Source organism: Monopterus albus, unplaced genomic scaffold, assembly GCF_001952655.1.
Source record: "Monopterus albus unplaced genomic scaffold, M_albus_1.0 scaffold283.1, whole genome shotgun sequence".
Classification (NCBI taxonomy): domain Eukaryota; kingdom Metazoa; phylum Chordata; class Actinopteri; order Synbranchiformes; family Synbranchidae; genus Monopterus; species Monopterus albus.
The window spans coordinates 456,818-468,703 of NW_018128163.1; the positions used below are offsets into that span (position 1 = coordinate 456,818).

Below are 11,886 nucleotides of genomic sequence, written 5' to 3' on the forward strand. Positions count from 1 at the left end.
TTCTGCCCCTCCCTCTCTTCATATACAAGCTGAGGACAAAGCTCCGCTCTCTCATTTCGCCTGGAGGTGAAGTCAGAATCACGTTTATTTCAGTGGATAATCCTTGTGCTGTTTGTTTGTGGAAGAAGCTTTTTCCCTTGTTTTGCCGTCAGCAGGTCGACCTGTGGACTGGTTTTCAGCACCATGGACCGTGCCTTGGCCAGGCTGGATGCTGCGGGCTTCTTACAGATCTGGCAACGTTTTGACAAGGACGGTAATAAGTTTTAATGTCCTCAGTGTCAGTATGTTTAATATTATTTAACATGCTTCCCCATTACTACATGAAATGTCAACTTTGAGTTCAGAGAGGAGGTTTACTTATTTTAATAGTAAAGCAGTCACATTATTCATAAGCCAGCTGTTCTCACATCAGTTAGACAGCTGAGCCTGGTGTTTGACAGCCTAACCCGAGGTCGTGTGCAGCCCTTGTTTTAGGAATAACGGCTATACGAGGCTTCAGCAGAGTTAGACAAAGAAAGTGGGAACACATGGGAACATGTGCAGCCTTGAAGGTTGCCTTATGGGAATGAAAAGCAATGCACAAATTAATACCCAAATAAAAATTAATTAAGGAAAGGAAAACCTTATATTAACACCAAACTCAAATGCATATTTACAGTGTATAGAATATTCAAGGGTTAAAAAACCAAGATACATGTAGACACTGTTCAGTCTGCATTTACAATAACAAATTATTACAGTTTGAACCGTAGTTTAAACATTAATGTGCTGTGTGAGATTCTGAAGCCTTGGACTCCTTGCTGTAGGAGAAGGCAGTCCCCTGGTTGTTGATTTGATATTAATCGTTCGGGTGTTGAGTGCCTGGTGTAATCAGGCTGTGTCAACCATCCAGCAGGTCTGGGCAGCTGAACGCCAGCTTCACCCACTAACCTTGCTAGTGTAGATATAATAATGAAACATCTGTAATAATACACATGAGCAGTTTCACTGACTTGATACGAGTGCTGTGACTTGATTGTGTGGTGAGCTGTGTGCCCACTTGTCCTGACGAGACGCCCGGTTGTGTTTCTAGATAAGGGTTACATCGAAGCAAAACAGCTGGATGACTTCTTTCAGCACATGTTGGAAAAACTCGGGATGAAGGTGAGATAAAAATTGAGGCTGCATTTGGAGTTGAGTCGTTTTCTACCTGCTTCTGGAGAAATTCATGAAATGAATCCTCTTAGTCTCTAAGGACAAGAACTGAACTCCTGTCTGCTGCAGTGTTGTTGATTGGTCCACAGAGGGCTGATGATGTCAGATTTTGAACTTGAACACAAAAAATGTGTAAGGTTTTAGTGTGCATGATAATGTAGTAAGTATCAAGTGAGTGACATTTTAATTTTCATTAAGTTCTTTGGATTCATTTTTATTGATAGTTATGGTCTTAAGCTTGAGTCTCCACTGCAATGAGACCATCAGGTTAAGTGATAACAGTCATGATGACTACCTCTGTAAGTTAAAGAAATGCACTGCCATGTGTTTTACCATCTTGCTTGCCTGAGCCACACCTATGTGTCCCTAATGTCCGTGTTGTTTTCAGAGAGAGGAGATAACTAAGGGCAAAATCAGAAGACTGAGAGAAAGGTTTGTGTCTGCCAGCAACACAGCAGCCGACGGACGTCTGCAGATCCAAGAGGTGCGGCTGTCCTCCGAACTGTTTCACTTTTAAAGAAGCCTGCATATCAAGTGATACTGTCACGGGTCAGCAGTGCACAGATGAGACGCAGTCAAGGCAGCAGACCTCTGACCTCTACAGTTTTCAATGTCCCCAAAAACAAGACCTGGGGCAGAATTTGTTCTCAGACCCAGTTTAGAAATGATGATGCTGGTGCAGATCAACAATCATGATCACTCCTGTAGATTGCGTTATATTGTGTAGAGCAGGAAAACCTTTGTTACTCTGCATTTACCACAGCTGAATTTGCAGGTTTGCACTTTGAACAGCTCGACTGAGGCGATGGTAACAGTTGAAGGATCATTTTTAGTGACAGTTGCTGTGTACTCTATGGTTCCAGCTGGCCACCATGATGCTGCCTGAAGAGGAGAACTTCCTGCTTCTGTTCCGCCGAGGGATTCCACTGGACAACAGCGTGGAGTTCATGAGGGTGAGGGTCAAAGGTCAACAAATAGTTGAGCACACAGAGGAGACCAGTGTATGTCTAACATGGAAAGGCTTGTTTACATTTGGTGCACAAAACCACAAGAAGGAGCTGCAGGGTACTGGTGCTAGAGCTGTCCTGTATGGTTTCTGTCATTTAGATTGAATGTGGCTGCTGTAATGCTCACTAGACACTGGTTTTAATGGGATAGGATTTTCATTCATAATTCTGTCTGTTTGTGCAGATCTGGAGAAACTATGACACAGACAGCAGCGGCTACATCTCGGCCACCGAGCTCAAGGTAACTGCTGAGTTTGAGCCTGGGTTTCAAGAATGACACCAAAGAAAATGGTTCTTATTCTCTCTGCAGCCGAGGATCTGGTTTTGTCTGTCAGGAGAGGGTCAGGAACAGCTGCATGAAATGTGGTCAGGCAGATGTTGTCCTGATGTGGACCAGAGAGTTCTCCTGTTTGATGATGCCTGTTTTTTTTGTTGTTGTTTTTTTTTTTGCTAGAACCTTCAAACTAACAGTTTAATTCAAATCTGCATGTTTTGTGGAGTCAATAACTACATTTAAATAATTTTAAAAAATTGAGTCCTAAAATTATATAAACTTAGCATTTCATACGACCATACTCAGATCAAATCAAACGTTCAAATTTGAAACAACTGGCAGCACTAACATGAACTGAGTAATTTAGTTATGTCCCCTCAGGGCTTCCTTCACGACCTGTTCCTTCAACACAGGAAGTCCGTCACCCCCGAAAAACTGGATGAGTACACCGATACAATGGTAACTGGCAGAGCTGCTGGTGGTGGTGGGGGGGGGGATTGTGGCTTGCAGCTGCTTCTCACACACTATTAACTCATTCTGACTGTTTTCCACCTGTAGATGAAGATGTTTGACAAAAACAGGGATGGCAGACTGGATTTAAATGACCTGGCCAGGTACAGCTGATCATGTGACAGGAGAGGAACCACAGGAATTTGGAAACATTTCTAATCACAGCTGGTCTTATCACAGTGCTAAAAAGATACAGTGTCAGATATGAACACACTTGGTTTCATCTGGTACAGTAAACCAGTTTGTAGAGTAAAACCTCAGCTTAACTTTGTAGCATGTTCTGGAGTGTTTGACTCTGTTCAGTGTCCTTCCTCAGCAAACTCAGCTTGGTCATTTTTCACTGTGTGACCAAAGTATGCTTAGAACTACATGTGATTGTATAATGGTGTATTTGCTGTAGAAGGCCAGTGAATATGGTTAAATGCTCACAAAAAAAGCTAGTAAGTGAACCTTGAGTTTGGAATGTTTTATTCACATTTGTGTTACTGGTTCAGCACAAGTATTTCCTCAATACTCCTGCATCCAAATGTCTTAAGATAACCAATAATGTGCAGCCATTTTCTTAAAGCAGATGTCTTTTAAGTTAAGCTTATTGAAACTGTTTGTCTGTTGTCAACAGAATTTTGTCTCTGAAAGAGAACTTCCTACTGAAGTTTAAGATGGATGTAAGTTTCTGACATTTTGTAAATTTTACAAGTGTGCAGGGAAAAATAAAGTTTCATTGTTTACACCTACACACCCCCTTTTATACCTGAAATGTATATTATATTCTCCCTTGTTTGCATGTTGACAGCTGATTAACAGCTGGTGGTCATGGATAGGTTGTTGAGCGGGTCTACCAGGCACAGGGCCAGGGGCCCAGGGGGCCCCAGGCATCAAGGGCCCTCCAAACCTGATCCTCTCTATAAAATGACCATAAACATTTATTATTTTCAAATCAATCAACAACAAACGGATGCAAAATGAGTAATTATAGATGCAAACCAGCCACAAAGAGATGCAAAATGAGCACAGGGACATGCAAAACATAGACAAAAATAACCACAAAAAGACTCAAAGCAAGTAAAAAGAAAAAAATTATTAAATGAAAAAGAGTCACAAACCAAGCGGCCACAACTAAATATAGATGCAGATTGGTTGCAACAATGCAAAATCAAAGACACAAAACTCTTTGAATGGTTGCAAAAAGATGCAAAATCAAAGACACAAAACTCTTTCAGTCTGGGAATGTTGCATCTCTGTAGAAGGGTGGGGGCCCTTTTCATGACTCTGTGTCCAGGAGCCCATTGTCTCGTGATCCGACCATGCTGCTGGTCCTCATGCTTTGTGTGCTCAGTGAACGTTTAGTGCCACACTCTTCATAACCTTCATCAATGTGCTTTGTCTCAGGCTTGTAGTCAAGAGGACAGAAAGAGGGACTTTGAGAAGATCTTTGCACACTACGATGTCGTAAGTTTGAATTTGTTTACTCTGCACAGACTAGCAGGAGGAATTTATTTCTGTTTGCTGACTGGCCAATGAAGTGGGGGGGTAACAACATGCTGGTTATATCCCAGTTGCACAGATTTGAACCCATACAGTAACACTTGAACATGTGGTTAGTGAAGATGCTTTGGTTCTTCATGGTGATCATGACTCAAAAGTGAAGTTTCCAAAGATTTATATGGAACAACAATCAAATGCAGTCTGTGGATTTTACCAGGTAATAATGTGCTTTTCTGATCATGATGTCAGTAAAGTTCTTACATCAGGTGCTACACTGTGTTTGTCCCTCTTCCCTTGTTGTGCAGTCGTTTTTATTACATCAGTTCTTTATCTATTCTGCCTGTTTTTGAAATGTCCTCTATGAAACTGTGTGTGCAGAGTAAGACTGGAGCGTTGGAGGGTCCTGAGGTGGATGGATTTGTCAAGGATATGATGGAGCTGGTGAAGGTATAAAACGAACCTTTCTCCAATCATGATGTCCATACTTTATATCCTGTTTCTAATATTCTGACCATCTCATGTATGTAGCCAGGGAGGACAAAAATATAGAGACACCTCTGAATATAATGTAGTCCAGTACAGCACCCCCTTTAACTATGACCTCAATAATAAACATATCATTTATGACAACTTCAGCAAACATTGAAACATTCTGAGCTTCATAAACAGATGTTTTGGTGGAAGTGTTGCACTGAAATGCACCCAATTGTACAGGTGTACCTAACTGAGTGGCTGGTGAGTGCCGCCATTCGCCATGTTAGTTTGTGTCACTGCTGTTTTCACATTAAAAGCCCTATGGTGGCTCAGGCAGTGCCACCTCTTGGTTCTATGTTTTTACCAGACCTTTAGCTGCGACTCTTTATAGAAACCACACATCTATCTTGTATCTGAAACATTTCTGTGACTGCTCAGAGAAACCCTTCACCAGTATCAGCTGGGACTTTACTGCCCCTTTTCTTCCACTGTGACAAATTATGACTCAACACAAGTTAAGTAAGCATTGACCTCTGACCTTTGAATACCCCGACCCTCTGCTCCAGCCCAACATCAGCGGAGTAGACCTGGACAAGTTCAGGAAATCCCTGATGGGTCACTGTGACATCAACGGGGATGGAAAGATCCAGAAGAACGAGCTGGCTCTCTGCCTCGGCCTCAAGCTCAGCTAACGGAGCCTCCTACTGTTCACACAAGTGACTTTTCCTTCTTTTACTTCCTCTGCTTATTTAAACTTCTTTCTTTCCACTCTTCTTCATCTTGTACGCTCTCCTTCCTTCGTCTTGCTATGTGACTCCTCCACCTGTACTGTTCTCACCCAGTTTGATGTTAAAAAGACAATGCAACTAGTTTATGCCATTAAACACAATACATTCCCACAATTTTATATATTTTTCTGTATTAAACTCCTGCAGTAGTGAACATAGTGTATTAAACGTGGATCTCTGCCTGCATGGCTTAAAAATAGCTTTGACATATAAGATGGAAAAACTATCTAGCTGGTGTTTTCATGACTGCATGGCCTGATGCTGCTTTGCAATGTGCCAATATATGAAACTGTGTTTGCATGACGTGCTTGTGAATCCAGTAAAAGTAAACTTATTTAATTCTTTGTCGGCCATGTCTTTCTTCTCTGTCACAATACAAAGGGCACATTCACTGCACATGATGGCAGCCACAGTCCACAGATCGCCCACATGTTGTACTGTATGTACATATATCTGTAAACTGTACAGGGACATGAATGAGACCTAGACCATCAGACACTATGTAGAGGAGGAAACACCGAGTATCGCCAGCAGGGATCTTTTAGTTTTAGCTTAGCTCGGCCATCTTAGAGCAGTAGATATCAGAAGGGGTTGATATATCCACATGCAGTAAGAACAAAACAACACATTGCAGTGCATTGTAGCTATAATAAATAAAAAGTCTGCATTCTGGTCTGTTGTTACTCAGTCTGTGGGTGTTTGAGGTTGACCTTTGGGGGGGCTCTACTGGGAGCGATGCTGGTTGTTTTTTCAAAGAAACACGGAGTAGACAGTCTTGTAATAATGCCACAGTACTCTCAACATCAATGAAAAAGAATGACTTGCAGTACACACTGTAGTTGTGCACCACCTCTATAATAATATGGATGTTTTAGTAGGTACTTTGCACATTTTCTAGCTCATGTCAACACCAGGTTAGTGCCTGGACGAGCAACCACAGTCTGCAACACTGACACTTTTGACACATCAGCTTGTAATTTGTATCTCCTCAATAGGAGGAAATTCTGCTTTTGGTGTTGAAACAATCAGTATTAGTCGACAGCATGTCTGGGGGAAAAGATCAAGTCAGCCCCGTTTTAGTTTTTAGACAGCCCAACATTACAAATCACGAATTTGCCTCAGTGGAGAAAACAGAAGAAACCTCAGGAAGAGCAACAGCGGAAGGAAACAGGTGTGTGTACAGAACAAAGCAGCATAGTAAAGTTGCAGTATGGACAAAGAGGGTGACAGATTGTACACTTATCTGACGGGAAGATGTCGAGCAACTTCCAGGTTCCACCGACTACTGTGAAGACCTATAAAGAACCACACAAGCACCGAAAAGGTGAAACTCACACCTAGGACAAAGGAACAAACAAGGAGGGAGGGGCTCAGTCTCCTGGAGATGTTGCTGTTTAATAGTTGTTTTTTTATATACATTTTAAAATCATTGATTATACAATCAAAATAAAATGTAACTTTTGTTGTATTTGAAAACCATCACAGGTGGATCATCTACTAGACACCACTGAGAAGCTTTCTCCTGGTTCATGGCTGAGGGAAGTGAAACGTAGCCAATTAGCTAAAGTGCCAACACCTACCCAGGTTGCCATAGGGGTTCATCTACAGCCTGATTCAAAAGGCTTTGTCAGTGTGACACACTGACTCAGGTGCTAATGCTGTTTACAGAGTCTACCTGCAGTGTGGGCTGTGCCAGTTTTTTGGCTTCAGAAGGGAAAAAAAAAAAAATGGCTTGTGGAGTTTGTGTGAAGTGGGTTACTTTTCTTTCTGTTGGCAGAGATCTTGCTGCATCAGCCTGGTGTTTGTTTGTTCACATGTCACTTTCTCTTGTGTCCAGGCTGCTTTTGCTGTTGACCTGTGGGCAGTTTGCACATGGTAAGCCTTTCTGCTGCACAGCCTTTCTGCTGCACTTCAGCTAACGTCTTTACGAAAGTGACCAATGCAGTGTTCTGTCTTTTTAGCATTTATCTCCAAAAAAGCAGGCTCCAGTGGCATCAAACCATCCTCTAAGCTGGCTGAGGAGTTTCCAACCAGTTATGTGTCTGCTTCTTTGTATCTCAGTGCTGTGGGCTCTGCACAGCCTGGAGTTGCTCCGGGAAGCTCTGGACCCAGTTACTCTCAGAGTGGTTCGTCCGGGAACCTGAGGCCTGCTGCCGCACCCAGTGCTGGAGGTGACAGTGGTTTATATGGTAGACCAGTAGAAGGTTACGTTGCAGAGAGACTTCTTCCTGGTTACAAGTCTGACCCAGTGATTCGTTCAAGACACAGGGCGTCCTCACAGTGGGGTTCTCCTGTGCCGCAGAAAGAAAACAGATTTATTGTTTCTAGTTATGCAATTGAGATGCGGTCTGAGTCCAGGCCCCAGCAGCCGGCCCGCCAGCCAAGGCCCATGTCTGAGCTGCTCGGCCTGTCTGAGCCCGAGCAGCTGAGCAAAAGCAAGAAGGTGTTTGCAGCTTCGCAGACTGACTCAAACCCAGAAATGAATGAGCCAGGAACCTCTAAACTAGTGGTCCCCCCGAGTGGCATCATTAACTGGTACCTGTGTAGACCAGGTTTCAACTTTAAGTCCCCTAAATGTAAGTACAATTCAACTTCTTTCCAAAAGATCCAAAATCTCTAATGCACATGTTGTTCACTGTGTCCAGCTGAAGTGAAGGGGATGTTTTTCTGTTCCATAAAGTCAGAGTAATGCTGAACGGCGTTTCTCTTCGCAGGTTTCCCAATCTTGTCCTGGAAGCCGTCTGGCAAGCCGTCATAGCGTTTGTGAAATTCAGTACAATACTTGGATGTCCGCTTCCTGCCTATGGATGTCATCTGAAACAAGTGTTTAGTGTGTTCACATGCTAACAGTGCTGTACAATGTCAGGCTTGGTGTGATGTCTCTAAACCAGAGGTCATGTATGAAACTAGAGTTCTTCTAGTTATTGGGTCTTTACTTCTGGTACAAAAGTGACATGAAGTGTTGGTGAGTAGATCTTTAAATAAAAGGAGGGAAACTAATACTTCTGACTTTTTATTTCAACATGAATCTGGCTCTTAACAGCCTGACTGTGCTGTTATTCAGTGACTCCAGCTCATGTTTGCTGCTGTACCACAGCCTCTTAAATATGTTTGCCTCTGTTCCAAAAGACGAAGCTCATCCAGTGCAAACAACCACCTCATGTTTTCCTTCTTTCTATGCAGCTGCAGAAACGACAGTTAAATTGGGATTAAACCCAACCAGATGCTCCAATGGAGACTCAGAGGCAGTTTGCCAAGTGGGCTGTCGCTCTCAGGAAAATTACAGAGGACAGGAATCGACAGTCAGGACCGTCAGTCGACCCAATCTCTGCCATGGGCTCAAACTCGCTTGTGGGCTGCAAACAGCTGCTTGTTATCACAGTCGGAGAAATTGTTTACAGATGGTGTGTGGAGCTTTCTGCTGGTTTAGCTGGCGGAGCTGGGTAGCGGCACCCCCAGGGCTGGAGGTTTGATTCCCTCTGCAAAACCCGATGAGGAGCCCAAACAGTTGATCAGAGTGTAACACATGGGCAGGAAGCTGTAAAAATAAAGCTGTTCTGTGGTTGAAGGTGTTAAGAGAAATCGGCTGCTTTTGTTTGGCTGTGTAAACAATCAAATGGGAAAGTTCTTGATTTAACAGCAGAGATGCAATAGATGTTCAGGCAGCAGTAATTGTTTTCCCACAACATACAGTAGTTTCCCCTTACAGGAACTCATTTTGCATTTTTTTTTCCCTCCTACAAAGCTCAGTATACTTGTCTTCCTGTCCTTTGGTTTGATCAGGAAGTTCAGGCTGAGCCCTGCTGTTGTGGGTGGAGAGGGAAGTGCTCCGTTCTCCAGGTCAATCATGTCATTTCATGCTTTTTGAAACAATCTTCTGAGCAATAATATGCGTGTGACATATAAAACCTATGAATGAGAAGTCCAGAGTTCACAATGCTGCTCATAAAATACTCATGGACCAGACTGAAGATTCTGTAAGTTGTTGGTCTCCAGCATCTCCCCACTTTCCTCCCACTTCTTTTCTCCTCTCTCCCCCTGATAGCTGTTATTAGTCTTCTCCTGTCTGGGTGGACATAATAACACAGAGTGCTGCCTTCTGTGCACTGGGTATCACTATGCATGTTGTGTGTCTGTTCTTTGCTCCCTGTCATTAAGCACCAAGTCTCTGTGGTTATAATAACACAGCTGACTGTTTGAGCTCGGCCAGCTTTACCATTTGATCCAGACCGGTCCCAGCTGTAGGTCCGGCCTCGGAGCCAAATCTCTACAGGTTTTCTGATGTCAGCTGCAGCAGTGGAAACTGTTTCGCACACAGTTGTTCGCTGCTGCAGAACAGCACACGTTTCTCTACTGTGGCATTTCCTGATGATGTCCAGGACAGGTCAAACTCAGCTGGCACACTGAAGGAAAGCTGGGGGGCCCTTCTGGATGTGTTCCAGCGAGGCTCTGTACCAAGTACCAGCAGAGTCCAAACTAAGTGATACTTTCAATCACAATTACACTGACATCTATTTATTTACACATGTATTGATCAAGTAAAAATGAAGTTAATTGGGGTGAGAGTAGAGGATGCCGAGGATAGAGTTAGGTGGAAACAGATGATTTGCTGTGGCGACCCCTAACGGGAACAGCCGAAAGAAGAAGATTGATCAAGTAAAAAAAAAACACTTAAGAAATTTGGTACAGGTTAAAGGTCTTTTGTGGGAGGTTTGGCTCAGAAAAAATGAGGTTCACTAATTGTATCTGACCACTGGGAGTCTCCAACTCACATGATGGTTCTCCTCCATACAGGAGCTGTGTGACCATCTCAGTGAGGCCAGGCCAAACAGTAGAACCATCACCTCAGAGACTGCTGTTTGGTGTAGATGCTAAGCAACAGCAGCCTGTTCACTGAGCATCTATCAGGTCTTAGTCAGCCCTCATCTTTTCATTCTCACTGTTCCTCTGTTTGATATTCTCCACACAGTGTAGTAGCCACTAGGTGGCAATGTAGCATTAAAGATCAGAGCAAACTCAGCATGGTTCTCTTTGTTACCAGACAGCCTGCAGTCAGGTGATGGTGAGGTGAACTGTCCCATAGCTAAATAAGAAAACGTTTATTTTCTACCCTTTAAAAGAGAAGATTTGCACTTAGAAGATGTGAAAGGCTTCTAAATGTAATAATATCAGTGTGTGCCTACAGAAAAGACTGAAGTTTAAAAGGTCCTGACTCAATCGTAACTGCTTTTCTGATGTAGTCTTCATTTGAAGTGTTTAGTACTAATACAAGACTTGTGTATTTTGATAAGAACAGTTTATTAATATTAAGTATCATCAGTTTTTTTAATATTCTTAAGTGATCACTACCCAACAGCATTTTACAGATAAATACATCCCCCTTTTTGTCATATTATATGTAAATCTGCTGCTAACTGTTCTTTTTATCGTCATATCTGCTGCTGGTCATGTGCATCTCATCACAAACGCCCCTGGTGATGCTGACCACCTGACAGTCTTCTTGTTATTTACACTACTGTCACTGTTTGCACATGGCTTTAAGTCTCATCATAGCCTATTAGGTTGTACCATTTAATTTATCCTCATTACTTTAATTCAGTCTTCATATTCTGCTTATTCTACTTTTATTCTATTTAGTTTAAATGGTATGGGCATTAAACATTAGGAGAGAGAGAAACAGTATTTCGATTTTTTTATGTATGTCCTGCACATATAGTGAATTGACAATAAAAAATCTTGAATATATTCATCTCATTTCACTGTGTGTTTATTTTACCACTTTGTTTAATTAGCTATTTTGCATTTTACCTTTAGCAAAGGTTCCGTGTCCCCATTTTTAAATATGTAGGCCTATTTGTCTCATATTATTCGATGACATCTGATTTATTCTGTTATTTCTAGTCTTCTTCATCACTTCTGGGCCTTTTGCGCCTTTGACTTTTTTAAATTGAGCATTTCTGATACTTGAAGTTTCTGATGACTTTTCTTGTGGATGTCTTATATTTCTCTCATGACCTTTACTGTATATTTTTTCCGCTGCCCATGCGCGCACGCGCCTTCATGGCGAAGGCGTGGCCAGGTGGACGCGCGCCCCCGACCGTCTGCCTCCGTGCAGCCAGTGCAGCACTCCGCTGTGGACCGTCGCGCTCTTCTC

The 11,886-nt window shown here is 42.7% G+C and overlaps 2 protein-coding genes across 3 annotated transcripts; both read left to right on the forward strand.

The window, feature by feature from the left end:
- The first annotated feature begins 49 nt into the window (after positions 1-49).
- Positions 50-6,076, forward strand: LOC109973194 (secretagogin). Of its 2 annotated transcripts, XM_020622598.1 has the most exons (11): positions 51-253; positions 1,073-1,143; positions 1,583-1,678; positions 2,058-2,147; positions 2,386-2,442; positions 2,857-2,934; positions 3,034-3,089; positions 3,605-3,650; positions 4,375-4,434; positions 4,849-4,917; positions 5,511-6,076. In XM_020622598.1, exons 1-11 carry the CDS (start codon positions 184-186, stop codon positions 5,634-5,636), a joined length of 819 nt encoding a protein of 272 aa, XP_020478254.1. In that variant the 5' UTR covers positions 51-183; the 3' UTR covers positions 5,637-6,076. The 2 variants fall into 2 exon arrangements, with proteins under 2 accessions (XP_020478255.1, XP_020478254.1); XM_020622599.1 differs by lacking the exon at positions 1,073-1,143 and having other exon boundaries at positions 50-253.
- A 1,213-nt stretch (positions 6,077-7,289) lies between these two features.
- On the forward strand, positions 7,290-8,748 carry LOC109973195 (uncharacterized). The gene is made up of 4 exons (XM_020622600.1): positions 7,290-7,482; positions 7,570-7,607; positions 7,694-8,308; positions 8,447-8,748. Exons 1-4 carry the CDS (start codon positions 7,388-7,390, stop codon positions 8,488-8,490), a joined length of 792 nt encoding a protein of 263 aa, XP_020478256.1. The 5' UTR covers positions 7,290-7,387; the 3' UTR covers positions 8,491-8,748.
- The last annotated feature ends 3,138 nt before the right edge of the window (positions 8,749-11,886 follow it).